Genomic DNA, 27,010 nt, shown 5'->3' with positions numbered 1-27,010 from the left:
TGTGTACATACACCCAAACAATTATTTCTATGTAATATTTTATAATATTTAAATGCAAAATATGTATCTTATACAAAATATGTATTATATTTATTATATTATAATAGTATATATATATATATATATATATATATATATATATATGTGTGTGTGTGTGTGTGTGTGTGTGTGTGTGTGTGTGTGTGTGTGTGTGTGTGTGTGTGTGTGTGTGAGAAACACTATACAGTACAGACAAAAGTTTGTGGACACCTGAGCATTAGATTTCTAAGTGCTCTTCTACCTATTTAGTCCCCATTTGCTCTTATAATAAGCTCCAATCCTCTGGGAAGTTGTTGATTTTGGAGTATGTATGGAAAAGTCAGGTGTTCCAATACTTCTGTCTGCATAGTGTATTTCTGTAGTGTTGCCTTTATTTTCAGTTGTTTTAACATTGTCTCGGGGCTTCCTCTGAGCTCTGTTTCCTGTACATCAGCAAGTAGGCAGTCTCACTGCAAAAGAAAATTGGAATTGCATTGTGGACATAAATGACATCATCTTGCGTATTATAATGATGCTGTCAAAAGAAAGCTGCAACATACCGTACCTGAACACTCGGTTTCCTCCGTACGTTTCTTGAACCTCCTTCCAGCTGACCTACAAACATCATAAACGGATTATTACTCCAGCTGCTGAAGCTTCAGTGCTGTAAACTTACAGCGACTTTAATAGGAACATGTGCTTATTCATGCAGCTGGTTCAGAGATGCTTTTCAGCTCAGCACAGTTGTAATAAAAGTCTCCTGTTGGCAGCAAAGTTTCCAAAATTGTGGCGAAACTGTTAAAACACTGAAAAGATATGCACATACCTAGGTATTACAATATGGTCTGCTCTGGTATATATATATATATATATATATATATATATATATATATATATATATATATATATATATATATATATATATATATATATACACATTTGCACATCTGTCTGTCTGTGTGTCTTAAATGTGTAATGTACTCCAGTACAGTAGAAAAAGACTTTTTGTAGATAGAGTGAGGAAAATAAGTATTTGAACACCCTGCTATTTTGCAAGTTCTCCCACTTAGAAATCATGGAGGGGTTTGAAATTGTCATCAGAGGTGCATGTCCACTGTGAGAGACATAATCTAAAAAAAAAAATCCAGAAATCACAAATGATTTTTAAACTATTTATTTGTATGATACAGCTGCAAATAAGTATCTGAGAAAGTCAATACTCAGATATTTATAAAACATTACGAAATTATATGGAGGGAAGGAAAAGTCTCCAATCCACAAAAAAAACATCTAATAAAGTACAGATACTTCGTCACGCTTCACTACTGCTGATCCGACTCATAAAGAACCCCAGAACTACTAATCACTGGATGTTTTTTGTTTCTCACGCCACTCTGGCTGAAATGAACTGATTCTTGATTCCTGAATCTGCAGGATTTCCACGTGCTCTCCTGTTGCCACCTGACTGGACGATCAACGTAACGTATTTGCGTTGCTACACGTAATAGAATGGTTCTTACTTGGGACACGTTGCCGTCGTTGATATAAAACCACTGGTGATCCTGGGAACAGATGTACGCTGTGTAGTGCCCGCACCTGTCCATCCCAGAGTGGGCTATTACTCCGTACAGTCTGTACAGACCACCCTGAGGATAAGAAGACAAGAATAATGTCATTAGGAAACAAACCTTCAAACATACACTGTATTGCCAAAAGTATGCGGACACCTGACTATAAGATTGGGATGTGTTTACAATTTGCTCTCAAAAAACCTTCTGCAAAAGATTTGTAGCTCATTCAGCTACAAGGGTGTTAGTAAAGTCAGGTATTGATGTATTAAGATCTCAAGATCCACGAATCTAACGCATATCATCACGGAGCTGGCTTTGTCCATGGGTTTGGGTCTCCTAGTTCAAGTAAAGATATATTTTTTGGATATATAATCGTTTGTGTCCAAATTTGTGGGAAAGTTTGAACATATGAACAAGCGGTTATAGCATATGAAAAAGTCATGTGTCCCAAAATTTTGAGATGATTTACCACTTGGGGCTGTTCCTCAGGAAATACTGCAGCCATGTTAATGGTTTCAGGGAAACTGACTCTGGTGTTCAGCTTTCTGGTCAAGCTGTTCATGTTCCTGAACCTCTTGAGAGTAATGCACAATATAGATGGCAGCGAGACAAGCCTGTCCCCCTAGAAAACAAACCATGCTAATCATACTAATCACAATAATTAAGCATCATCATCATCATCATCATCATCCGAGTGTAAGACCTGAATACACGGCGTCTTCTGTTCGCATTTGGTGCAGTAAAAAGCTTCACTGCCTTCCAACTTCTGCGAGTCGAAAAACATTCGGAAACAGTCCTCCTGGGAAAGGAAACAGTATTACTGAGCTCGTATTGCTACCGAGTCAGAATTTAGGATTCGTTTGAACATCCCGTTCCCCATTTGCTCTTATAATCACGTCCATTCTTCTTCTGAGATGATTCTTCTAGATTTTGTGCTCAAACACACGCTGATGTAGAGTAAAAGAACGCAGAGGTTCAGTCAGCTTTTCAATCTGAATCCCAAATCTGTTCAATCGGGCTACCAAAATTATCGGGACACCAGACTTTTCTAGATATAGATATGTCATGTGGTTCCTCTGCAAGCTGCTGAAGACACACAATTAATTATTAATTAATTATTGATTATTTTTTTTAGCTTCCCTCACCTACATCAGCATTTTATTTAGCTACAAATTTCCACACAATCTCGTGAAACATCAAGTGGAGCTTATTACAACAGTGCGTTTTGGAAAATCAATGAGGAATGGGATGTTTTTAAAAAAAAAAAAAAAGTACAAACTGATTTTTAAATACATCACCAGCTCACCAATGTGTTCTTGTTTCCACAGAGATGTAGTGGAAAGCTGAAGAAGTAGCTGGGAACACGGTGTACGTTCTCACAATTCAAACACCGGCAACATCCTTCCACCTCGATCTTGTAAAGTTTTTCAATCTCCGCCACCTGCGGTGAAATAAATCGCAAAATTAAAGACAATCCAGAAGTTCCCCATGAGATGAGATCATTAGGATCTTTGAGATTAACCGGTGGTGGACGAAGTACACGAATCAAGTAGTTGAGAATCAAGTAGTTAAAAAAATAGAGATTCACATGGTAAAAGTGTCCCTTTAAACTTTCCCTGGAATAAAAGTACAAAAGTATTTGCCTTCAAATACTTACGTCTTCAAAGTACTACGATTTATTATGTCTAGAATGTTCCTTTGATCATTTATGTCACATGACTCTTTGCTCAATCAACTATGTGAAAAGACTCGAATGCTACTCTTCTATCAATGAGTCAAACACTGATATCTATTCAAATGATCATGAGACTAAATACTTCTGCTCTGAACTGCATGTTCGTGCTGAGAAGATACCACCAAGCGGTGATCAAAACAAGTTCAATACCGATAAATAAAAAGGAAGGACAAAACGTATGAGTACAAAGTAAGATATTTGAAACGTATTGAAGTTGAAGTCTCCTTAAGCGAAAATACGTCAGTAAAATAGAAATATGTGAAAACGCTACTTAAGCCTAGTAACTAGTAGTAACTTCGTAACTGTCCACCACTGGTAATAACTATGTAGCTATGAGTAGCTATGAGTGAAGATTTCACTTCGAAACTAACAATTTGCTGGTCAGACATCTGCTTCCTAACGTGGTTCAGGATGCCGTGGAACACTTCGTCGGCGTCGTGTTGCAATAACCCTGAAGCGAAACATTCAGAAAGACAAAAATGTTCAAGATATTCTTTTTCATGCACTTCTCACTCGACACCGAGATAATTATTCTGACTGGATTCGGAAATATGACAGATCGCGTACGGCTAAAGTGGTTATGGTGAAGGCACTGCAGAAAATCCAGATGTGGATCGGCCTTTTTTTTATCCTTCATGGCTTCCAGTGCTCTTTTGAGCTGCAGGGGAACGTTGGAGATGGTTGGATTGTCAGACGGCTGCCATCTAAATGAAAGAAAATTTGGTTTAATTTTTTTTTTTTTTTTTAATGGACAGGTATATATATACATTGTATGAACAAAAATTCGGACACCTGACTGTTCCATATGCCATGTTGGAGGTACACAATTGTACAGGGATGTCCTTGTAGATATTTGAGAAACTAGGAGACCTAAACTTGTATATATTTTATATTATATGATCAAATGTATATTATAATATACTCATATATAAGAGCAAATCTTATCCTCAGGTGTCCACAAACCTTTGGTCCACACAGTGTACATAGTTTAGATTCGTTTGCATCTTTGCATATCTCAAAACCATTGTGTTTAGAGTAAATAAAAATGCTTAATTATTTAAAAAATAAAGTTTGTTTTATTGTATTTAAACTCCTCGTATACCTGCTGAGCAGCTCCTGTATCTCCGCGGTGGCTGCGAAAGCCTGCAGTAAAGCATTTATACAGCAGGAGAGGCCGCAGTTCGAGAGGCCTCTCACACCTGCACATACGAGGGATCATTTTATTCATGGTATAATAACCTCCACTCTTTTAGGAAGATATTTCATTAGATTTTGTAGAGATTTGGTGCTCATTCCGCCATAAGGACAATAGTCAAATGATGCAGTCAGCATGAAAAATTCAACAGGGTTTTTTTTTTTTTTTTCCTGTAGCAGGCCACTCAAGATCTTCCACTCCAATGTATATGTTAATGGAGTGTTAGAACAGGTTTGGGTCGAAACAGTGAAGGGCAAAATTTCCTGCTAATACTTCTGAAGGCTATGTGCCTCGATGTTTATTGAGAGAACCATATGTGGGTGGGAAAATCAGGTGTCCCAATACTTTTGACCACATAATATATTGTGGATATAGAGGTTTTTTTTTGTGAGATAAAACAAAAATGTAACCAAGAAAACATCATCATATCTATAATATCAACAACTTGGCAGATTCAAGGAAAAGACTAATTGTTTCATTTGTTTTATGAATTTAAAAAAGTGTGTGTATATTCTTTTATGATGATGGATGTAGCAAAGTTCAGAATCACTAATTGTATTCCAACACGTGCAATTAATACACTGCTGTTTTAGTTACAACTGTGATAACAATTGATGAAACAAAAAGATCAGCCTCTGGTATGAGCCAATCAGAATCCAGATTTAAATCATATCAATAACCTATGGAACGACCTGAACGGCGCTGTGTACAGATTTTAGAATTGAATAAAGCTGAAGAATTGTTGCCAGATAGAAAGCTTGAGTTTTTTTCTTTCACAAGGTTGATCATTATCATTATTAAGTGTTTAATATGATATTAAATTGATATGAATTGTCGTTTTATAACAAAAAATAAAAGATTTTGCAGTTCTAACAAGCACGTGTGAACGATTTACATCCATTTGATGTTGTTTGAGGAAGGAAATAATTTTTTTTAATTAAAACTTAAAGAAAACTTACCCATGGTTCTAGATATGTTGCAAGAATCATGTCTTATACTCCAAGCCATTCCCATTTAAAAAAAAATAAATTATATATATAATTTTATTATTATAATTTTTTTAATCCACCAGGTCTGCAACTGGAAGACAGGAACAATAATTCATATTTTATTTATTATTACAGAAACATTTGAATTTTAAACATGAGGTGGTTTTAAATAATACGACCATTAAAAAACATTATTTCAACATATTTTATATTTCTTTTTTTTAATGTAGTTTCTCGTGTATCTGAATGTCACCTGACTCTCATCTCCCCTTTCACATAATATGGCCAAAAGTTTTGGGACACCCGACTTTTCCATATTCCATGCAGCTTCTTCCCCAAATATTAAATTGTCCCTTTTCTTGAAGACCCAAAACCTGTTCATGACAGTGCTCCTCCTCCACAAAACCAGCTCCATGAAGATGTATGTTGGAGTGGAAGATCTTGCTGCTGTAAAGCCCTAAACCTTATCCAAAAACCTTCCATTTTTCAAACTGCACCCCTCAGTCCTCTTTGCTACCACCCTTGTCTTTAAACGAGCTACAAATCTCCATAATCCAGTGGAACATCTTCCCAGAAGAGTGGAGGTTATAATAAGAGTGGAACGAGATGTTTAAAAGGCACATCCCAATCCTGTGCTCAGGTGTCCAAAAAACCTTTGGCCATACAATAGACTTAGCAATAGATTTAGGTTTATTAAACAGAAAAAAAATATTATGGTAGGAGATTAAAGCACTTACCTGTAGTGAAGTATTTCGTCCAATGTAGTGAGACAATGTAGTGCTCTGGTGTGAACACTTTCCTAAAAGCGAATCTTAACTGGAAAAAGACACTTTCACTTTCCTTTCATTCATAAGTTTCAGTTCTGGGAGGAAGCAACAGTCTGTCCACTAGAGGTGCTAGAGTTCTCATTTATCCCATTGATAATGATTGGTTTCTTTTTTTCCCCTTTCCTACCATCAGTCCATCCTGATTATGGATCCCACCCCACATTTTTTCCTGTTGAAAGTTTAGAAAACTGAACAAACCACATGGAAATACCAGCTGAGCAGACAGCAGTGATGACCAGCTCATTCAATCACCATACAGGATCGGTAGGTCTACCAACCGCATCCAGACCTAGTAAAAGATGCCTGTGGTTATAAAACCTCCACGTCTACCAAAGATTAATTATGTATGTATAGATGTAAGTGGTTATTGCTGGATCAGGTTCAGTCTGCCTTTACAGGTCATGGATTCTGAGGTCTTTAAAGCACCTCAAGCAGTTCAGAGAAGGCAAACGGGTCAATAATAATAATAATAATAATAATAATAAAAAAATAAAAACAATAAATAAAAAAAAAAGAGGTCCTGCTATGGACATACACTATTTTTGGAAATCTATTGGGGACTTTTTCCATATGCCATTATTTCCAAAATCGTCCCCACAATCTTTGAGGCATTGTACAGGACATCTCTGGATGTGTCTAATGTCCCAAACATTTGGAATTTTTCTTCTTCTTCCTGCTGCTCCTGCGGATTGTCCATCTCCTGATCGCCGTTTTTCTTCTAACCAAACGCATGCATGTCATTCACTTTCCACGTCTCCTAATAATCCTCCTCCTTGGCCTTTTTTTTTTTCCTCCTCCTGTCTGGTGAGCTTCATCCTCAGCATTCGTCTGACGATATACTCCATTTCTCCAAAACGTCCTACCTGCACGGTCTTTCTGAGTCTGTCCGTCCTCATTACTCCACATCTTGTGACATAAAGAACCGGTGAGATATAAAGCTTGTTTCTGGTGTCCATCATATGCATGCATTAAATCAGTGGAGCAAAAAGTGTAATCTTGAGTCTTTTCTCCCTTCAGTTTTTATCCCAGTGAATGTGACTTTTCCACATTTTGAATAATTGTACATTTTTGCATTATTATTATTATAATTATTATTATTATTATTTAACTTTGGCGAATTCAGAAGTCCAGTGAAAGTAAATAAATAAATAATAATACAAAAATGTACAATTACTAAAAAAATGTTTAAACCCTCTGTAAGCTTTCTATGTACACAAACTAATGACAACAGAAATGTATGAATAGAAATTGTATGAATATATAATCAACAATCATCAAAATTATGAGCACACAAATGAGGAACAGCCAAGCTTTTCAGTACAAGCAGCCTCTCTCTCACACACACACACACACACACACACACACACACACAGTACATCATAAACAAATTTCGACATCGTTATCGCGTGTTTAGCTACATCTTATTGTGCACAATAGTTTCAGGATGAAGAATCTTTTTCAGGATGAAGCCCGGTAGTACGGGCCAAACATGGCATTCCACATCTGCTGCCAGAGTCCATACAGCCGCAGGATCCACACGTAAGCAGAGGGCAAAGCTGAGGAGGAAGAATTATATATATATATTTATATATATATTTTTTTTAAACATCCCTTTCCACATTTAATAGAAAATTTAATAAACATCGGGTGTCCCAATACTTTAGATTGTGCAGTATACGTTTAAATGGATGTACTATGCAAACAGGAAGTTTTGTTCTTGAAGATTTTATGTTTGGGGGTGGGTGGGCTCCTCACCTGGGTCCATGCGTATGAGCAGCAGGTACAGCAGGACCAACAGCGCGGCGGTTCTGCGGATGATGCGCGACCAGGCGGTGACGCCGGCCGAAGAGAGTCCCCTGTACAACAACCTCAGGACGGCGTTTAACCTCCGCGCCACGGCGCCTGAAACAATACAAAGTCGTTTCATTTCAAATAAACAAGTGAATTAAAATTCTGGAAAAATCTCGAGATGTTCAATAAGTACATCCGGTCATAAGGATGCACAAGCTTTGGTCACCTAGTGCAGGTGCATTTAGACCTTTTAACAAGATGAGACCCCCCCCAATTTGTAAATTGAAGCCACAATTTTCCCAGAAGTAACTTAAAACGGATAAAATTAATTGCTGTGATTTAATAAAAAACTAATTAATCAGAGATTTAAGTTACTACAAATACAAATATATATATATATATATATATATATATATATATATATATATATATATATATATATATATATATATATATATATATATATATATAACAATGCACGCTGACACACACGTTTTCCCCCTGTAGAAAACAGCTATAAAGAAAATGCTTAGCGGGACTTTAATGCTTTAAAGCATGGGTGCCTGTGACCCCTAGGGGTCTGCGGTGGTACTGCAGGGGACCTGCTAATTAATCTTGAATCACAAATATTAAAAAATAAATAAAAAATACAGATAAACATGGGTAAAGATATTAAAGATAGAATACTTAATCATAAAAAGATTACACTAAAGTTCTATTAAACTTAAAGATGATGTTCATGTAAATGTAAAATTGTCCACCTGGTTTTTAATTGGGGACTGTGCGTGAGGCTCTCTGCTGCCCTCTGTTGGCGTGTTACAAAACTAGTCTCGAATCGTTTTGATACCACCTCGAGGGGTTGAAATTTTTTTTTTTTGGCTTTTTTGGCCACACCATGTATTTAATGTCACACGCTACCGATCGTACCTTCTGTCGTTTTCTCCTCCTCTGCAGGTACGTTTTTGGGGGTTGGATGTGATTGATCGGTCGTTTTCGCCTCGTGGTCTTCGAGGATGCTCAGAGCGGTTTGCATCTGGTCCTTGGTGAAGGCGAGCTGCCCTACATCATCCCTCAGAAGCTCCTTGGCCTCTGAAAATTGTCCCAAAGGCAGGAGGACGTGCAGAACGTACAGCTCAGCCACACTGCTGTAACCTGGCAGGCCCCTGTTGGAGGAGTGGTGCAGCCAAGATCGCGTGGCCTCCCGAACCTCCACCTGCTCCTCCACCTTGGTGTACAGGAGGATGCTGCGAATGTTTGTTTCCAAAAGTATTAGGACACCCAAGCACATGTATGTGGTTCTTCCCAAAACCACAAAGCTAAAGATATACAATTGTACAGGATTTCCATGTCCTTATGCCCAAAAACTCCATGATCAATCGGGTTGGAATGGAAGATCTTGAGCTGTAGAGCTTTAAACCATATTAAACACCTATGGGATAAATTGAAACTTATTGAGAAGCTATACAGCAGGCCAATCAAGATCTTCCTCTCAAGATCAACCCAAAATGTTCTTAATGAAGCTGGCTTTGTGCACAAGACCGTCATGCTGGATTTCAGGTCTCCTAGTTCAAGTAGCCAGAAAATTTCATGGTCCATCATAAAGGGACTTTTTATATATTACTTATGTGCCTCCAGGTTTGTGGGAACATTTTGATGAAGAACCACATATGGCTGAAAAATTTCTTGAATTTGTGAATATGAAACCTTTTTTTTTTTTTTTTACCACATCTGCATGATCTTTGCAGGAATTTGCTCTGACTCTCCGTAATGCTGCAAAACCCAAGTCAGAACATCACGCCACTGGTTTAACTCAGCCAGAGCTTGGATTCCAACAATGCAGAGCGACGCCTTTAGCTCTCCTTGCCTGGGACTGCGGAAAACAAGGAGCACATCGAATCGGAACGTCCACGAGCACCTTAACCGGTTTGCACTTTGATCACTCCATCGCTACACTCCTGACCATCACATAAATACGCTTCTTCTCTGCTCTCTATTATAATCTCATTATAGTAACTTTTGAGTTTCAGCGTAGACCATGCTCCTGTACACAGCGAGCTCCATGAGGTCTGAATGGAAGATCTTCTTCACAGAGAAAGTTTTGATCTCCTCAACACCTTCCTGAAGAGCTTTTGGACGAACTGAAACACTAAAGAAACACAGATGGAAGCTCCAGACCTTCTCCTCCTCCTCCTCCTCAATTATGCTCTTTTCCTTGAATGAACTACTACTCCATATAGCCACGCCCCCGTACCACCCCCTTTGAAGAGAAGAGCTCATTTAAACAGGAAGCGTTTATGATTATGATAGTCAGGGGTGCACATACTTTTTAGTCAGATGTAATGTACATTAAATAAACATACGCTTTGATCAATAACCAGATAAACAAACAAGTAAACATGTAAACAAATAGTACAAATAACAATGGGAAAATGGTACGTCCAAGGGAATGAGCTGCTACTGTTAACGCGATTGCACGCATGCGTACATGGCCATATTACTGAATGAACCTTCTGACCAATCAGAATCGAGCATTCAATATAGTATTATAAAAGCTGATTTTTTTTTTTATCGTACCCACCAGTTTGGTTCCTGCTCCTCAGTTTTAGCTACGATCTCCAGTCCCTTCTCACAAGCCTCAAACGCGGCGTGGAAATCCTTCCGGATGATGAAGTGGTGGATGGCGGAGTCCATCAGCGCTGAACCCGGAGCCAATAATACGGACTGGCCAGGACTTCCTGGGGCAGGAGCTGGAACTAAACACCCGCCCTGCATGGCGAATTAATCCGTATACATCTCTGTAGACGCGAGTGAAAAAACAAGGCTTCTAGAACCTACCTAATCGATTTATCGGTGCACAGGTTTAAACTTCCGCCGTGACTTTTACCGCTTCCGGTTTGCTAAACTTGGGGGTGTGGGCTACCAGACAAATCAAGTCCCCTTTTTTAACTTCCAAAATAGTTAAAAAAACAATATAATATAATATATATATATATATATATATATATATATATATATATATATATATATATATATATATATATATATATATATAAAAAACAAAATACATCATAAAAAAAATTATATATATTACTATAACTCAACAAAAAAATCTAAAGTCCCACTTATTACTTCCAAGAGTAAAAAAAAAAAAATTATAATAAATTACATCATTAAAAAAAATATTACTGCAACTTTAACTCAACAATTTTTTTTAATTAACATTTCCATTATTAAATATTTATACATAATTATTATTCAAGTATCGAGACCCCTGTAGCTACGAGGTGGTATCAAAGTGACTGCGTGCCATCTAGTGGCAAGTTACAAAACTAATCTTGAAACTTTTTGAAGAAGAAGAAAAAGTAATATATCAAAGAAAAACTAAGTGCGCACACAGATTGGTCGTCTTTAATATACGATATAAAAATATTTACAGTAGCGTACAAAGTTCTCCAAGATCTGTGTGAGGAACACGTTCTTAAGGCTACAGGGAGGTCCAACATGTCAATTTCCTTCCCCCAATTCAAGAAACATTAATGTATTTGATGAGATCAGGATGCCGTTCTGAGGAAGAAAAAAAAATAATATATATATATATATATATATATATATATATATATATATATATATATATATATATATATATATATATATATTAATATGCAAGATGGCCAAAAGAAATAGGACACCCAATTTTCTCCAGCCATACTGTGCAGATCTTTGACAAGTTGGAGGCACACACATGTATAGTGTAGGACGTTTTTGTATGTGGTGGTTCCATGAAGATATGCATAGTTATATATGCTTTAGATATGCATAGTTTGGAAAGTCTTGAGTGCTTGAAATCTACTAGATCATCTTTCCAGAAGACTGGAGGTTATATAACAAAGTATGGACTATATGTTTGGAAAAAGTCATATGCGAACAAATCAGGTGTCCACAAACTTTTGCCCAAATCGTCTAGTTACAGTCATTATCCCCCGTTCACACAATCTCTGGCCAGCGGTTGTTGATCAGGACGTCAGCATGCAGGAGCTGCCCTCGCTCGGTGAGTAACCTCATCAGCTTTTTCCTCCTTCTCCAGGTCACTTTCAGGCCATAGTCGTTCTCTGGCGTGTCCCTTACCAACAAGCTCTCCGTTCTCGGAGGAGTTCTTGGTTGATTTGTGGAAAACAGGAGGCCGAGAAGCGACGATGAAGCGGCAGGTTGGGAGCGTGACATTTCCGGAGTCTCTATATGAGGAGGAGCGAGAGTGCTGCTGGAGGCACGTCCCGGATCAGACCTAGGAGTCGTCAGATTTCCAGACATATTGGGTTCGGGGCGTATTTCAGCTCCTGGTGTAGTATCAGGAACATCGTCGCGGTTCAATCGAGGAACCATGCCGTCCTCGTGACTTCGAGAAGGTCTGACTTCTGAAAAATCTCTCACATGTGCCGTGATGCTTTTTCTTGGACACCTGGGCGTTTCGAACAGCAGAGCCGGGTATTTGCAAACAGTTGGTCTTCTGGCTTGAATGGAAAGCGCCGTTTTGTTCGAGGTGCTCGCGTGGTGATGATGATTGCTTGTCGTCTTCTTCCTACGTCGTCCACCACATCTGACGGAAGTGTCCTCCAGGGAGGTAAACTGAGGAGAGACCTACGGCAAGGAAACCACACACACACACACACACACACACACACACACACACACACTATAAAAACAGTCACTTTATTCAACCAAATGTATCACCATGATATTTTTATTTCCATCATGGACTGGAACATCTCCTCCTATAGAGCTATAAACCCTATTAAAACCCTTTGAGTAGTTTTTCCACTGGAGCTACAGCTACACTGCTTGAGATGATTTCTGCATCTCAAGCAGGAGCAGCGATTTTAACCTCATAAAACAACACCATTTTCCCCCCACACATTAAGTTTTTTCTCAGGATTCGATGTGAAGGCAAATCCTCTTGCGCACATTCTACAGGAATGAAAACACAAAAGTGGGAAGAGTTGTCCATCTTATATTCCGTCTCGTAAACGTCCTAGTGTGCTTTCGGACCGTCCAATCAAAGGACGACGTTATTGGACGCCGGCTAGATGGCCCCAGTGACTCTAGCTTGCAATCTGTTTGGTTAAAATAACAGCCTTCTAACAGCATGGGGTTTTTATAGGTGCCCACACTGTTGCGGCTCAAATTTGATTGGACAGAAACTGAAATAAAAATTGATTGGATAAAAACATAAATCGGTGATTCTCATCACCAGCAGTGAAGACCTTGCTGGACCATGACGGCCCATTACAAAAAGGATCAATCACTTGTTTATGCACAAATGACATCATGGAGGGACTTTTTTCTTTGCTTCTCTGATCGATTTCCTCTTAAAATAAAACCTGGCACAGATCCAATTACCCACGAATCCCCTGGGACTCCTTGCCGTGATGTATGTGACACGGAGATCTTCGGGTTGATTGCGCTTCGCAGATGTGCTCCATAGTCATGTCTCGATCCGTTTCTTGGTTGTTCCACGAACCGCAGCTGAGACTTGCGTGGATTCAGGGAATTCCGTTTCCGCGTGGCGCGAGGCATCAGACCTCATCGTGGCCCTGCAGGAAACCACGTGAACAAGCCATTAACGTGTCTACTCCTCAAACCTACTCTTTTATACACAAATATAGCGCGCATTCATTTCTTCTTTCATTATTACAATCTTTATTTTGTTCTTTTGTATCCGTTCGCACTTCCGCATCTCCTCGGATTGGTTCGCGAAGCTTCCTCGGCGTGCGCCGATTGGACAGAACCAGATCACGTGACCTACGGTGATTGGCCTGCGCCAAAATTCAAACTTGCACAGTGAAGAAGACGGAAGTGGGACATCCAGGAGGTTACGCTTTCATCATTTTACAAGCGGAGAGAATTAAAGCAAAAAGAAAAAAGAAAACAACAAAAAATCGACAGGATAACCTGAGATCTATCATAATATGAAGGTTGGTTTGCCATCATAAATAATAATTACATTGGTGACCAGTAGCTACGGATTTATGATAAGATAAACCATGATGATGATGATGATGATGATGACGACGTTGAAGATGGTGTCGATCTAGGATGCTTTTTGTTAATATAGAAATAGCAAGTGGACAGGTTTTTACAATTAAATCCAGCTGCAAGAATTGCGATTTCCGATCCGAACCGTGGGTCGTTATGTGCAGAGGAAATCCCTATCAACGTCATTGTATTGTACTGAAGATACACTCGCTCTCCGATCGCAGGCTGCTGCTTATAAAATCCCGAGATAAAACACGAGCGCATGTATTTCTGATTTCCGATCATTAACCGATTGGATTATGACCGTATTCTGTTCTAGACGAGTGACGTCACCACGTTGGTTAATATTCAAAAAACAATAATAGTCGGTTAAATCTATTCGAGTCGGTTGAATTGTAAAACTTGGACCTTTTGTTTGGATTTCCAAGGTGTGTGATGGATAACATTTGATTCTTGAGGGCCTCAGGTTTACGATTCAAAAATGAGTAGATTTGGTATCTGGGATCTGAATCCATTGTCACTTAATGTGGAATCTGTGTTTGCAGGGATCTGGTTTGCTGTGAACAGGATGAGGGAGAGTCCCAGGAGGCCATTAATCCTCAAGAGGAGGAAGTTGCCGTTTCAGAGGAACGAAGCCGACGGGCCGCGGAGCAAATCCACCCGGCGCAGGGGTCCCGGCCTGCCTCCGATGGCGTCTGCATTATGGACCATCCCACCATGGCGGACACGCAAGTGGTGGTTATACCAAAAACGGCAGATCTTCAGAGCGTCATCGACATTCTGACGGCCAAAGGGAAGGAAAGTGGCCCTCGGGGGCCGAACAAGTTTATCTTGCTGAGCGGAAATAATGGATCGGAGGACGGCGTCCAAGCTCTTGGTGATGAGGGGAAGAACCTCGGGCCTGAGGAGCTTGCAAGCAAAGCTCTCAGATGTACGTGTTTCATATGTATATGTGTATATATATAGATCGCTTCGCTTGATTTCTTGCTGATTCTACCATTTGCTGGATCATTAGTGAAAAACGACTCGGACCGCAGTCTCTTGGATACCAGCCTGACGAACATCCAGTGGTTGGGGAAAATGAACACGGACGTCACAAACGTCTCCAAGCCGGAAAAGAAAGATTCCGATAAAGAGAACATCGAGGCCTGCGTCCAGCTGCAAGAGGTACCGCTGATTTCTCGTTCTTGCTATGTACAAATTTCTGAATTGTCGTGGAAACAAGATCGTGTTTTCCCTTCAGGCACAGCGAGGAGATGGAGAACCGAGCGGCGTCAGCGGTCCGCATTCAGAAAGGCCGCCCTACTCCTACATGGCCATGATCCAGTTCGCGATCAACAGCAAGAAAGATAAAAAGATGACCCTGAAGGAGATCTATACCTGGATCGAGGATCATTTCCCCTACTTCCGGGATGTCGCCAAACCCGGTTGGAAGGTAACATCCGTTGAAATTTCTACACGATCACAGTAAAAACCGTGCACTTCACTAGCGTTTCCTTTTCCCCTTTATTAGAACTCTATTCGCCATAATCTCTCGCTGCACGACATGTTCGTCAGAGAGAGCACCCCCGACGGCAAGACCTCCTTCTGGACCATAAAACCCGAAGCAAACCGCTGTCTGACCTTAGAGCAGGTGTACAAGGTAAACCTCCTCCTCCTTCTCGTCCATTTTACCTCCAGAACCCTTATCTCACACTTTATTTTGCCTCTTGTCCCCCACCCCTCCCTTCTGCCCCCCTCTGCAGCCTGAACTCGATCCGGCATCTCGCTCTTTCGCACAAACCATGCAAGTCTGTTACCAAGTAAGAATTTATTTGTTGTTATTTTTTCTACACTGCGCTACAGAGAGGACACATTGCTCATTTCCGAATCTCCGAATGATCCACGTATATTTTATTCCAGGATTTATGAAGTTCAGTTCAGGAAGAATGTTCATATCCATGTGTTTCTTTGACACAAATTTGCAAAAGTATCGGGATACCTGACTGTAAAAATGTTTCCCCTCCATATGCCGTATGTGGTTCTTCGGCAAAATGTTCCCACAACTGAATTAACAATCTGAATGAGTACAAATTTAGAGGTCGACCGAAACAGGTTGGATCGTACTTGTAGATAGCCGATTTTTTTTTCGAAATGGATACTTAAAAAAAATATTATAATAATTTCATGTAAATAATACTGAACTTTATTAAAACAAGTAAAAAAGCAGTACTGAATCAGGAAAATATGTAAAATTAAATAATTGTATTAATTAGGGATGCACCGAATATTCGGCCACCGAAAATTTTCAGTCGAAAACGGCCCAAAAGTGCATTTTGATCACCGAAAAAACACGGCCGAAACAGTTTGTTGTGATGACGCAAACAGAAACCGCGGCCCGCACGTGCATGTCTGAAGCAACATGTCTGCGGTGTGGACGTATTTCAGTATATCTGAGAAAGACCCACGGATAGCGATTTGCAAAACATGTAATGCCGAAATTTCGTCTGCAAAGACTTTCTCCACGTCGGGTTTAATTTATCACCTGAAATCCAAACATCCGATCGCTATGCTGAATATGAGAAGAACGCGGCACAGAAAAATAAAACCCCTTCGAGCATGCGCACTCCGTCTGTGGCAGACGTTTTTTGAAAAGGCAAGGAAGTTTCCCAGTGATATTGTTGTATTGTATCTTTAAGCAGTTGCACTTGTTCTGAATGCACTTTGTTTTTATGAAAGAACATATTTAATTTTACAACCTTTCAGCAGGCCAGAGGGCCTGTACATTATTATTTAATGTACACGAGTGCATTTAAATTAAACATTTAAGTTAGAATTTTAATTTATTTTATCCTGTGCATTGTTGCAATGTGCTATAAATAAATATTTTCATAATTTGAAATTGATTTATTCTTTGAAACTTTAATATTAATTTATGCAATTGAAATGCCTTGATTTGAGTAAGGTTGGTACACAGTCATAGACATAAATGCAATGGTAATAATAATTGGCATAATTTTTTTCGGTGTTTCGGTTTTCAGTTTTCGGCCTTGCTTTCCTCTTTTTCGGTTTTCGGTTTCGGCCAAGAATTTTCATTTCGGTGCATCCCTAGTATTAATTATATTAATCAATTTAAAATAAGAGGAAAATAAGAGTTGCGTCAGCATGTGGTGTCAATGATTCGCCTCTAGAGGCCGCTCTCTTACTGTAGAATGCAACCTGGAAAAAACAATGGTATGGATTTTTTTGCTGATAGTTACAGCAATCAACCATCGGTGCTGTTGACTTCTAAAAAAATCTCCTCAAATCAATTAGAACATCTTTCTCAAAGAGTGGATGTTCTTCGAAAAAAAAAAGTGGAACCGGATGTTTGAAAAAGCATGAGTATCTTCAGGTCTCCCCAAACTTTTTGCTCAGCTTTGGAGCTTTATGCAGGGAAACTGCAGATACAGAGTTTAGATTTTGCAAAACTGACAGGATTGTTGCTGTGTCTCCACAGCAACAAAAGCCAGTTGTCCCCGATCCGAAAAGGCTGACCACTTGTACCACAGGTAGGTGAACATCCATGAAAGTTATTGTTTAGACTTTTATTTTAACTCAATCAACACACACACAATGAGATTTAATGAAAGAAAAAATACGATGCTACGCAATTCAATATGGTGCAGATGGTTTGCTTTGATTTCTTTGCACCAGACAGACAGAAGATCAATTTACTTTATTAAGTGCCTTCGGATTTCTAACGCACGGCCCCTTTTTGTGCAAAAAAATGAAATAAATCCAGACGTTCTTTTCCTTTTCTGACTGCAGGAAGACGCAGCTCTAGCATGAAACTTTCCCTTTAGTTGAACTACAAAAACCGGCTCAATGAACATATAGGAGTGGAAGCTCTTGAGTGGTCTGCTATAAATCTATAAACCCCCATTGAACACCTTTTGGAATGAATTTTTAAAGCTGACCACACCTCAGGCCTTCTCACCTCACCCTACATCAGTACCTGACCTGGTGTGGCTGAAGGAGCTGCAAATCTCCACAAAATCTAGTGGAACATCTTCCTGGAAGCACGGAGGTAGAGCAAAAAGGGACGATGATATTTGATGTATTCTTATATTTTATCTCCAGAAAGGAAAATGAAGCCTCTCCTGCCACGTACCAACTCGTACCTCGTACCGATTCAGCTTCCTCTGACTCCTTCGCTTTTCCTGTCCTCCCCGGCGGCGCTCCCTTTGTCCACCTCTCAGCAGAGCTCCTCCGCCTCCAATCCGGTTTCGAAATCGGGGTGCAAGAGGCTCTGTATCGCTCCGAAGGTAAATCCTGCTCATTCAGAAACCCGTGAGAAAACACTTCCCTGGTTAACTCTGCTACTTTTGTTTTAAAAGGTTTCCAAGAGCGAATCCAGCACCGTCCTGATCTCCACCCCGGTCCCAGAGATGAAGGACGAGTGCATCCCTGATTCCCACATCAGCAAACGTAAGGAGGCAAGCAGCTCGCGTCGTAAACAGCGCCTGGTCCCGCCTTCCACAGAGGAGCCCGTCTTGCTCTTCCCCGACAGCACTTTCTTCGACTCGGGCTTGGCCCTGGACGGCTCCACGTTCCAAGAGGTGGAGCTGGAGGCGGAGCCCCGGCCCGAGGGCGAGACCTTTAAAACGCCCGTCAAAGCGAGCCACCCGGCGTCTTCGACCCCCAGCAAGGCGTTGGAGCCGTGGAGGATCACGCCGCTGGGCAAAGCCGGCCGCAGCGTGCTAGATTTCAGCCCGATCCGCACGCCGCAGAAGCACGAGCTCAGCGGTCTGAGCCTCAATGGGACGCCGTTCAAAGACCTCCAGCTGTTCAGTTCGCCCCGTGAGCTGCTCACATCCTGCTTGCGCGAGCCACAAAACCGCTCGCTTGAGCCACAGAACCGCTCACTCACCGAGGGCCTCGTTCTGGACACCATGAACGACAGCCTGAGCAAAATCCTAGTGGACATCAGCTTCTCATGTCTGGAGGACGACGACCTCGGCATGGCCAACCTTAGCTGGTCACAGTTAATTCCCGAGCTTAAATAATGGCACGGCGCAATTTCTTTTTGTCAAGCTGCTCACCCGCTTTTACACTGCCTCGGAGTGATTACTCTTCTTTTTTTTCTTATTCGTATTTTTTTTCCTAATATAATAAATCTTTAGATTTTTTATCTGTACCTCTGCCTTTCATTCTACAGCCTGCCAATCTTTCTCTATCCACGTCAGTGTCTTCTTTGTTGGTTTTTCCGCTTCCAGCGACACATTCCTCCTTAATCTGCTCACTCTATTTATCTATGTCTTGCTCTCCTTCTTCCATCCCTTTACGCATCTTTGTTTTTGTGTTTTCCTGTCCCTGTTTACTGTACATACGTCCAGTCAGAGTGTATTTATCACTGTAAAAAAAGGATGCATGAGCGAGGGACAAGGGGACAAAACAACCAGTGGAAGGAATGTATTTAGGAATTTTGCACAATTTTGTAATATTTGTATATGGATTTCAGGTGTGTAAATGAGTTTAACAGACACTACTGCTTCTTAAACGAGAAATAGACCTGAGATTTCTATTTTAAGATGTACGATTTGAGCGAATATACATTATATTGTTATATGATATGATATTGGCACTCGGTGAATTCTATGGTTCTTGCATGCATTGGCTTTTAAAAAAAAAACAAATTGCCTGTTTATTATTTTAACCTCATTGTCATCATCATCACAGTCTGTGTGTATTGTTAATAAAATTTTATTAAAATCCTTCATCAACTTTCTGTGTATTAGTTTACATTATATGGACAAAATGATTGGGAAACCTGCCTTTTTTTTCCAGCCGTATATAGTTTTATTTCCCATCACTAGGAGACTTAAACTTGTTCCAGCATGTGCACAAAACCAGCTCCATGAACATATGGGTTCGAGTGGAAGATCTTCAAATATCTAGAAGTGCACTCCAAAATCACGTGGAATGGCGTCCCAAGCGTGGAGCTTTTTATAACAACAAATGAGGTCAAAAATTGTTTGCATACCAATCTTGCGGTCAGGTGTCCACAAACTTTTGACCATAGAGTGTATTTTGTTAAAAGACAGTATAAACTCTGAGAATCAGTTGACAAGGTGGTTCGTTTTCGGTTCTCCCAAAGAACCACTTTTTGTTTTAGCACTGATCCGGTTCAAAACTACGTTAGAATCTATAACTAGTGAACATTTGTGATAAATGGTAGAATTTGAATGTACATGGGTTTATGAAACATGAATTATGAATCGATCGAATGGCCATATAGGGTGGTATGATAAAGTTTTGAGGCTAGTTCTGTAATACACCAACAGATGGCAGCACAAGGCTGCCCGCACAGTCACAGGTAGCGCCGACCTTCATAAGTCTTTAAGTGATATGTGGTCCTGTGTAATGTACATCGGGAGCAGTGCTAGAAGACGGTCCGGAAGATGCTCTGCGTTTTGACAAGATTGCGGAGATCTGGCGCAAATTGCGGAAGGTGCCTGGAAAAGAAATACCTCCAGGTCTTAAAACCTTTTGTTATCACCACGTACAATCGGTTTTGTAACTACATTCTATGACGTTCTATACGATCAACATTGAGATTACTGCGTATGAAGACCCTTTTTGTGCAATCGAAATATTTCAGGGATGTTAAAAGTTCTTCATGAAGAACTTATGTAGAAGAAGTTTGGGATGAAGTGTATTCAGTATGTCGGAACTTCCTGCTGCACCACCTCCAACAAGATCTGAAGCTGTCTGCTGCAATAATCTGAAAAGAGCAAGAGAAGAAACTGATATGAGTGGAACATCTGGTTAGGGAGAAGAAAATACACAGACAAAAGTTTGTGGACACCTGACTATACATTCCACATCGAGACCACATTTGCTGTACTAATAACCTCCACTCTTCTGGGAAGATGTTTCACTAGACCACTAGCTCACGACAATCAGCGTTCCAGTTCATCCCAAATGTGTGTTTGTGTGTATTCCCACCCCACACCCAATACTCCCTGGACATCCATCAAAACCCATTAAAAAGTGTTTATTGGAGATGATTGAGTAAAAAAAAAAGTGTGTCCAGGAACCAAATGAGAAGGTAAAAAGGTGTAACTCACTGAAGGCTTTTCTCCACCGGCTCGGAACGTACGAGTGCTTTATGGTCAGGTAGTAAACGGGGATTCCAGTAAGAGTGACGGCCAAACTGCAGCCTGTGTTCCAGGGGTCTGAATACAGAGACAGACCCACGATAAAGAAACACACCACAGTGAAGATCGCAGGAACCGCCAGAGGAACCTAGACTCGTATGAAAAAAAACATAAATATTGGTCATCAAATTATCATTAATAGCTGACATGAAAAAGACACTATATGGACAAAAGTTTGTGGACACCTGATTGCCGTTTTTAGCATCCTGTTCCACATATTTGCTTTTATAATGAGCTGGGAAAATGGAAGTGGTGCTCATTCAGCCACAAAGGCTTTACAGCTCTATAGCAGGCCACTCAAGGTCTTTCACACCAACCCATATGCTCATGGAGCTGGCTTTGTGCTTTATGTCATTGTACTGAAGCAGGTTTGGGTCTCCAAATCTAACCAACTTTGTGGAAACAGTTTGGAGAATGTCTACATATGGCTAGAAAGGCAGGTGTCCCAATACTTTTGGCCTGCATCGTATTAATCGTTATCGAAAGTTGCAAACCTTGAACGCCCTCGGATGGTCCGGGAATCGGTAGCGATGGACCAGGAGCCCCAGCGTAACCATGGCGATAAAGAGCCAGCGCGAGAACGAGGCGAAGTTGATCAGCTGATAGATGTCTTCTCTTGCCAGCATGATAAACACCAGAGGGGACTGGAACCATAGCAACCCGAGGTGAGACAACCGAAGATAAGATGATGGAGATGTGGTCCAATTTGGTCAATACTTTTTTTTTTTTATAGCACATTAAAATGATCTGGAAACAATGCTTGCATCTGATTGGTCAGAGGGTGAACTTGTTTCTAACTAATCTTCACACAACTCGCATTTCTACTCACAACCTGAAATTTCTTTACAATCAGATATTTAAAAAGAACATGATACCCTTTAACGATCTCACACACACACACACACACACACACACACACACACACACACACACACAAATATTTCACTCGTTTATATGACCTGTCCTCCATAAAGTATTAATGGGAAGATTGAATCATTTTAACGACTCGGTTCTTTGAATCTCGTTCCTCAAAATGAACAAATCTTTTTTTTGAGTTCATTTTGATGAACGAAATTCAAATAAACAAGTCAATAAAAAATTATTCTATCTTCCCATCACTCCACTATGTCCCATCCTGTACATAACCTACAGAGATTCAGCGATGCTCTGCTCATGTGCGTCCAGTAAAAAATAAACGAATCGTGACTCATTCTTCTGAGTCACGATAAAGACTCGTTCAAAATGAACGAACGGTTTATTAACGATTCATCACTACCATGTTTTTTTTACTACAGAGGTCATAATTTATTAGAATGAATACTATGGAGAAAAGACTTTCTGGCCAATCAGAATTGAGCATGCAGAAGCATTGTGGGAAATTAAAAATGAACAGATGATGAAGAAGGAATGAAGAATCTGAAATACAGTGGATTACCAGCAGTAGAACAGCAGGCATCGGTGTCTTTCTTCGTATGTGTATCATGGAAAATATAGCTGGCCATTGCCTTTCTCTGGCTGCCACAAATAACATTCTACACACACACACACACACACACACACACACACACACACACACACACACACACACACACACACACACACACACACACACACACACACACTGAAAAAACCTATTAACCAGACAAAGTTACATTTGCTTTAAACTGATTTTGTACCTCGGTACTGAAAAGATCCCTCCGTTCATGGCCCCTAGACAGGACATGGCCACCAGTAGGGGCACCACTGACACCATCCTGGGCAGGACTTTGCTGGTGAATGTCTGAAAAAAAGATTGATTTGAAGTTTGTGGAAACATCTCATTCCACATGATCAGTTCTAGTATCCTTAAAACTTCAGAGAAGATGTTCCTCTACATTTTGTAGAGATGTGTGTTTATTCTGGTGAAAGAGTTTATAGAGACTTGTGGTGAATTCAATATAGAAAATTCATTTTAATAGCTCTAAAGCAAGATCTTCCACACTGGGTTTGAGCACAGGGTCAGGAAAAAACGTTTTTTGTAGTTTAAATGAAGGGAGAATTTTCATGTTAATGCATCCAAAGATGTAAATACAATTGTGTAGCATCTTTGTGGGGACTTTTTGAGAAAGAATGTCATATGGCTGCAAAAACGCCATAGTACGATGCAAATAAATTCTACGAATACCGACCACCGCGACGGCGTCCGATCTCAGCAGCTCGTCTTCGGTAATCACGGTGTAATACGCGACGTTCACGAGCACGTATAAAGTAGTAACCGTGACCATGGACAAACTGATGGCCAGCGGAATGTTCCTGGAAAATACACACATAGAAACATAATTATGAAAGTGTGTGAACTGAAAAATCTGATAATCCACCAGCATTGTGTACCTTTTTGGATCGATAACTTCTTCGGTCACGAAGTTCAACGCAAACCTGAAAAAAAGCGAAGCAACAAGTTTACGAGCATGGATAAAGATATAAAAACCAGGACCTCTGAGCTTCTGCTTCTTGGTTTTAAACCAAAATATTTTTTTTTTGTATTGCAGTAGAACAATTTGCACATATTATACCCCCTCCCTCCTCACCATCCAGCTTTCCCAACACCCAAAGGTGTTCAGTACGGGTTATAGCAGGCCACTTTAGATCTTCCACTCCAACCCTGGCTGTTGTTGTCCCGATACTTTTGCTCATAAAGTATATCTACCAGCATGGTTTTACTTGAAGTGAAAAAAGGAACATTTCATTCTAGTGCATCCGAAGACGTGTTTGGTTTTGGGGTAACAATTCGTGGAAGAACCACATACTATGTGTCCGAATACTTTTGGTCCACACAATGTGGCTCATATAATTCCAGATATGTATTTACATGTAAATAACCTCTTATGAACTGTATAATGAGCTGCAAATTTTGATTTATTTCCAAAAAATTAAATAAAAATCAGAAGTTGTTACTTACCATCCGGAATAGGCGTAAAGCCCCGAGTAGAAGGCTAATGGCAGCTTTGCTAGCGAGAGCGACTCCATCTTGAAAGCGTTCTCGAAGTTTTCGGTTCGCCCTGAACGGAGATAAACGCAAGCGTTACAGCAGGATCTTACGTTCCACGTTGGGATGAAATTGCTGCGATGGAATCTGCGCTACCTTGGGCCAGAGCCATAACTCCTGGGACGATGATCAGAACCAGAGCAAAGAGTTTAACGATCAGGAGGACAACCTGCATACGAGAGGCTAGCGATACGCTCCAGCAGTTCACAGCGACCAGAAATGCTAAAAAACAGCAGAAAAGTGATACGACGCACTGGAAAAAATACGATGGTGTACAATATGGTACAGAAAGTTCGCTTTTGTTTTTCTTCAAAACAGCAAATCATCGGTTTACTTTATCAAGTGCCTTCTGACTGCTAACACATGGCCCCTTTGAAATATGAAATAAAACCAGAGGATATTTTCCTGTTCGGTTTTCAGGAAGTTGCAGCTCTACCTCTGCCATGTTAATCTGTATTCAATGTGACTCTCAGGACGTGCCTTGTCCTCCGTAGTTTTGGGTTTAGGAGAACTCGATCTACATAGCAAATATTGGTCATAAATAATTGGTCACTTTCAAAAAGTATCGCGCATTTACTAATAATTCTATAGAAATAAATTTGCATCACATTGTTAACTTTTCTGCAGATGCACCAATATATATGTATCTATGCTTGTGGACACCTAAAACCAGGTATTCAATCCCTGAACAATGCTGACCAACATAGCTGTGTTTTGGGTCTGTAGTGGCTCAAAGGTTAGAACTTTTGATTACAAATTGGAAGGACAGGAATTCAGGCCGCAGTACTACCAATGTTGGACCCTTAAACAAGGCCCTTAACCCTCTCAGCTCCAGGAGCACTGTATCATGGCTGACCTTGCACTTTGACATGTCTGGGATATACATAAGAAGAATTTGACTGAGCATTTGAGTCCTTATTTGCTGTTATTTGCTATTTGAGCACAGAGGCATCGTCAGGCTGGAGGTTTGGGGTCTCCTAGTTCAAGCGTCAGGTGTCCCAATAGTACCTATCAGCATCATTTTAGAATGAAACATACATTGATAAAGCGAGACACTCTTCATTATTCTGTTTAGCAGGACGTCGTCATGGGAACAATTCGATGCACAGAAATTTCACTCACTGACTCCGAGAAAGCTGGTCAATTTGATTAGCGGCAGAGGAGCTGGGCACGGCGTGAAAAACGGTTCGACGACATAGTGTCCGAAAGCCAGGGCGATATACGCCGTCACCGCGGGTCTGCGAAAAGATAAGCAGCAACCCCGAAGTCCAAACATTAGGTTGAAATTGTTGTCTTTTCACAGCGACTTCCTGTTTCACAACATCCCAAATCAGAGCAATTCATTTAATTTATTATTGATCTTGTGATTTAGATACCTGATGAAAATGAACTCAGACCAAAGCCTCAGGAAAGCAGGAAGTGGCCCCAGGGTCTCAAGCAAATACGTGTAATGTGCACCAGACTTTCTGAAACTGGTTCCCAGCTCAGCGTAGCACAAAGCACCTGAATTCAAAAACACGACAAGACCATTATATGATTTTTTACATCCTGGCATCCTGACAAGAGGCTCAACCTGTAAACTTGTGTCATGTTGTGATTACTAGCACCTGTGTCCTAATTTCCCATTATGTTTATTTCAGTTCTTTAGTTTGATATTTCTAGACCTGCTCTTTTATCTCAAATAAATATCTTGGATCTTACACCATCCATCTCACTATACATGCATGCACTATGCACATCTTATCTTATGGTCAGGTATCTAATATTTTCAAGCGAAGAGAAAAGAAAATCCCAAACCTTCCCTATACATTTGATCGGTTATTTGTTTTTACTTTATCAAACATACCAAACGTAGACAGGAGTCCACAGAGCGCCCAGACGAGCAGCGAGAGCCCCACGCTGCCTGTGTTGATGTGCACTCCTTTAGGGGCGATGAAGATCCCGCTGCCCACCATGCTGCCCACGATAAAAGACACCGCAGGCACCAGGCTAATGCTGCGCCTCAGGTGGACCCGATTGTCCGTCCCTTCATCCTCTGTTTTCTGGTTCACCATGTCTGCTTCAGATCCCTTCAATACTGACATCTCTTTAGAGAAAGAGGGACGAAGAGAGAGAGGAACCTCCTGCTGCCGAGCAGAGCAACAGCACAACCCTCACAGTGGAGGTAAACATGTGGTTAGGGGGTCGGAGCAAGGCCATGGGGGGGTGGGCACAAAGATTTCTTTAACAACCTTTTGTTTGTGCTGTTTGATGCACTGTCACCAAATTCTGACTTATTATCTCAGATATTCTGGTTTATTATCTCAATAATTCTTACTCATATCTCGTTTTTTTTACGCATCTCAACGTATCTCAATAATTCGAATTTATCTCAGAATTTTGACTAATTATCCCAAAACTTTGGACTTATTATCTCAAGATTTCTTACTAATTATCTCAGATTTCTGACTTGTCTCAAAAATGTTGAGAATGATCTGACTTCTTATCTCAAAAATTGTATTTTGACAAAAAATTCAGACATCTTAAAATTTGCTTACCTTTTGTTATAAAAATCCGATATATCATCTCAGATTTTTTTTATTTATTATCTCAGAGTTCTAAATTATTATCACAAAATTATTGTTTTATATTAAACAATTCTATATCTG

The 27,010-nt window shown here is 40.3% G+C and overlaps 5 protein-coding genes across 6 annotated transcripts; 1 reads left to right on the top strand and 4 right to left on the bottom strand.

Annotated features, from left to right (window-relative positions):
- Window positions 1–417: 417 nt before the first annotated feature.
- usp18 (ubiquitin specific peptidase 18) lies at window positions 418–7,424 on the bottom strand. Its single transcript, XM_046872938.1, has 11 exons — window positions 6,246–7,424; window positions 5,479–5,599; window positions 4,427–4,523; window positions 3,892–4,028; window positions 3,696–3,775; window positions 2,896–3,030; window positions 2,293–2,388; window positions 2,059–2,211; window positions 1,539–1,664; window positions 584–633; window positions 418–488 (listed from the first exon to the last, which is right to left on the bottom strand). The coding sequence occupies exons 2-11, from the start codon at window positions 5,531–5,533 to the stop codon at window positions 425–427; spliced, it is 993 nt and encodes a 330-aa protein (XP_046728894.1). The 5' UTR covers window positions 5,534–5,599; window positions 6,246–7,424; the 3' UTR covers window positions 418–424.
- A 145-nt stretch (window positions 7,425–7,569) lies between these two features.
- Window positions 7,570–11,036, bottom strand: pex26 (peroxisomal biogenesis factor 26). Of its 2 annotated transcripts, XM_046872939.1 has the most exons (5): window positions 10,705–11,033; window positions 9,850–9,996; window positions 9,054–9,370; window positions 8,091–8,237; window positions 7,570–7,891 (listed from the first exon to the last, which is right to left on the bottom strand). In XM_046872939.1, the coding sequence occupies exons 1-5, from the start codon at window positions 10,896–10,898 to the stop codon at window positions 7,794–7,796; spliced, it is 903 nt and encodes a 300-aa protein (XP_046728895.1). In that variant the 5' UTR covers window positions 10,899–11,033; the 3' UTR covers window positions 7,570–7,793. The 2 variants fall into 2 exon arrangements, with proteins under 2 accessions (XP_046728895.1, XP_046728896.1); XM_046872940.1 differs by lacking the exon at window positions 9,850–9,996 and having other exon boundaries at window positions 10,705–11,036.
- Window positions 11,037–11,729: 693 nt separating this feature from the next.
- rhno1 (RAD9-HUS1-RAD1 interacting nuclear orphan 1) lies at window positions 11,730–13,702 on the bottom strand. The gene is made up of 2 exons (XM_046872941.1): window positions 13,521–13,702; window positions 11,730–12,761 (listed from the first exon to the last, which is right to left on the bottom strand). Exons 1-2 carry the CDS (start codon window positions 13,695–13,697, stop codon window positions 12,111–12,113), a joined length of 828 nt encoding a protein of 275 aa, XP_046728897.1. The 5' UTR covers window positions 13,698–13,702; the 3' UTR covers window positions 11,730–12,110.
- A 262-nt stretch (window positions 13,703–13,964) lies between these two features.
- foxm1 (forkhead box M1) lies at window positions 13,965–19,894 on the top strand. The gene is given in 10 exon segments (XM_046872936.1): window positions 13,965–14,095; window positions 14,702–14,839; window positions 14,842–15,087; window positions 15,172–15,323; window positions 15,400–15,591; window positions 15,670–15,798; window positions 15,902–15,958; window positions 17,635–17,686; window positions 18,258–18,442; window positions 18,515–19,894. Coding segments are annotated over 9 exon segments (1,797 nt in total). The 5' UTR covers window positions 13,965–14,095; window positions 14,702–14,724; the 3' UTR covers window positions 19,184–19,894.
- si:ch73-352p4.8 (cystine/glutamate transporter) lies at window positions 19,865–26,524 on the bottom strand. The gene is made up of 12 exons (XM_046872937.1): window positions 26,209–26,524; window positions 25,739–25,865; window positions 25,485–25,600; window positions 24,459–24,584; window positions 24,276–24,375; window positions 23,708–23,752; window positions 23,506–23,629; window positions 23,014–23,117; window positions 22,773–22,869; window positions 21,832–21,981; window positions 21,248–21,425; window positions 19,865–20,901 (listed from the first exon to the last, which is right to left on the bottom strand). The coding sequence occupies exons 1-12, from the start codon at window positions 26,444–26,446 to the stop codon at window positions 20,837–20,839; spliced, it is 1,470 nt and encodes a 489-aa protein (XP_046728893.1). The 5' UTR covers window positions 26,447–26,524; the 3' UTR covers window positions 19,865–20,836.
- Window positions 26,525–27,010: the final 486 nt, after the last annotated feature.

The sequence above is a fragment of the Silurus meridionalis genome, chromosome 18 (assembly GCF_014805685.1).
Source record: "Silurus meridionalis isolate SWU-2019-XX chromosome 18, ASM1480568v1, whole genome shotgun sequence".
NCBI lineage: Eukaryota > Metazoa > Chordata > Actinopteri > Siluriformes > Siluridae > Silurus > Silurus meridionalis.
Note: the sequence above shows the minus strand (reverse complement) of the source record. Positions and strands in the feature narration are given on the sequence as shown.

Excerpts from the sequence above, each read along its gene's own strand:
- si:ch73-352p4.8 (XM_046872937.1), bottom strand. The coding sequence starts at position 26,446 with ATGTCAGTATTGAAGGGATCTGAAGCAGACATGGTGAACCAGAAAACA. Across the intron at positions 21,982-22,772 it reads TGCCTGCTGTTCTACTGCTG|TCCCCTCTGGTGTTTATCAT; the intron begins GTAATCCACTGT and ends CTATGGTTCCAG. Across the intron at positions 21,426-21,831 it reads ACCATCCGAGGGCGTTCAAG|GTTCCTCTGGCGGTTCCTGC; the intron begins GTTTGCAACTTT and ends ATACGAGTCTAG.
- pex26 (XM_046872939.1), bottom strand. The coding sequence starts at position 10,898 with ATGCAGGGCGGGTGTTTAGTTCCAGCTCCTGCCCCAGGAAGTCCTGGC. Across the intron at positions 8,238-9,053 it reads GGAGGAGAAAACGACAGAAG|GCGCCGTGGCGCGGAGGTTA; the intron begins GTACGATCGGTA and ends GTATTGTTTCAG. Across the intron at positions 7,892-8,090 it reads GCTCATACGCATGGACCCAG|CTTTGCCCTCTGCTTACGTG; the intron begins GTGAGGAGCCCA and ends CTTCCTCCTCAG.
- usp18 (XM_046872938.1), bottom strand. The coding sequence starts at position 5,533 with ATGGGAATGGCTTGGAGTATAAGACATGATTCTTGCAACATATCTAGA. Across the intron at positions 4,524-5,478 it reads CAACATATCTAGAACCATGG|GTGTGAGAGGCCTCTCGAAC; the intron begins GTAAGTTTTCTT and ends TCGTATGTGCAG. Across the intron at positions 2,212-2,292 it reads AGAAGACGCCGTGTATTCAG|GGGGACAGGCTTGTCTCGCT; the intron begins GTCTTACACTCG and ends TTTGTTTTCTAG.
- rhno1 (XM_046872941.1), bottom strand. The coding sequence starts at position 13,697 with ATGCCTCGCGCCACGCGGAAACGGAATTCCCTGAATCCACGCAAGTCT. Across the intron at positions 12,762-13,520 it reads GAGTCCCAGGGGATTCGTGG|GTCTCTCCTCAGTTTACCTC; the intron begins GTAATTGGATCT and ends TCCTTGCCGTAG.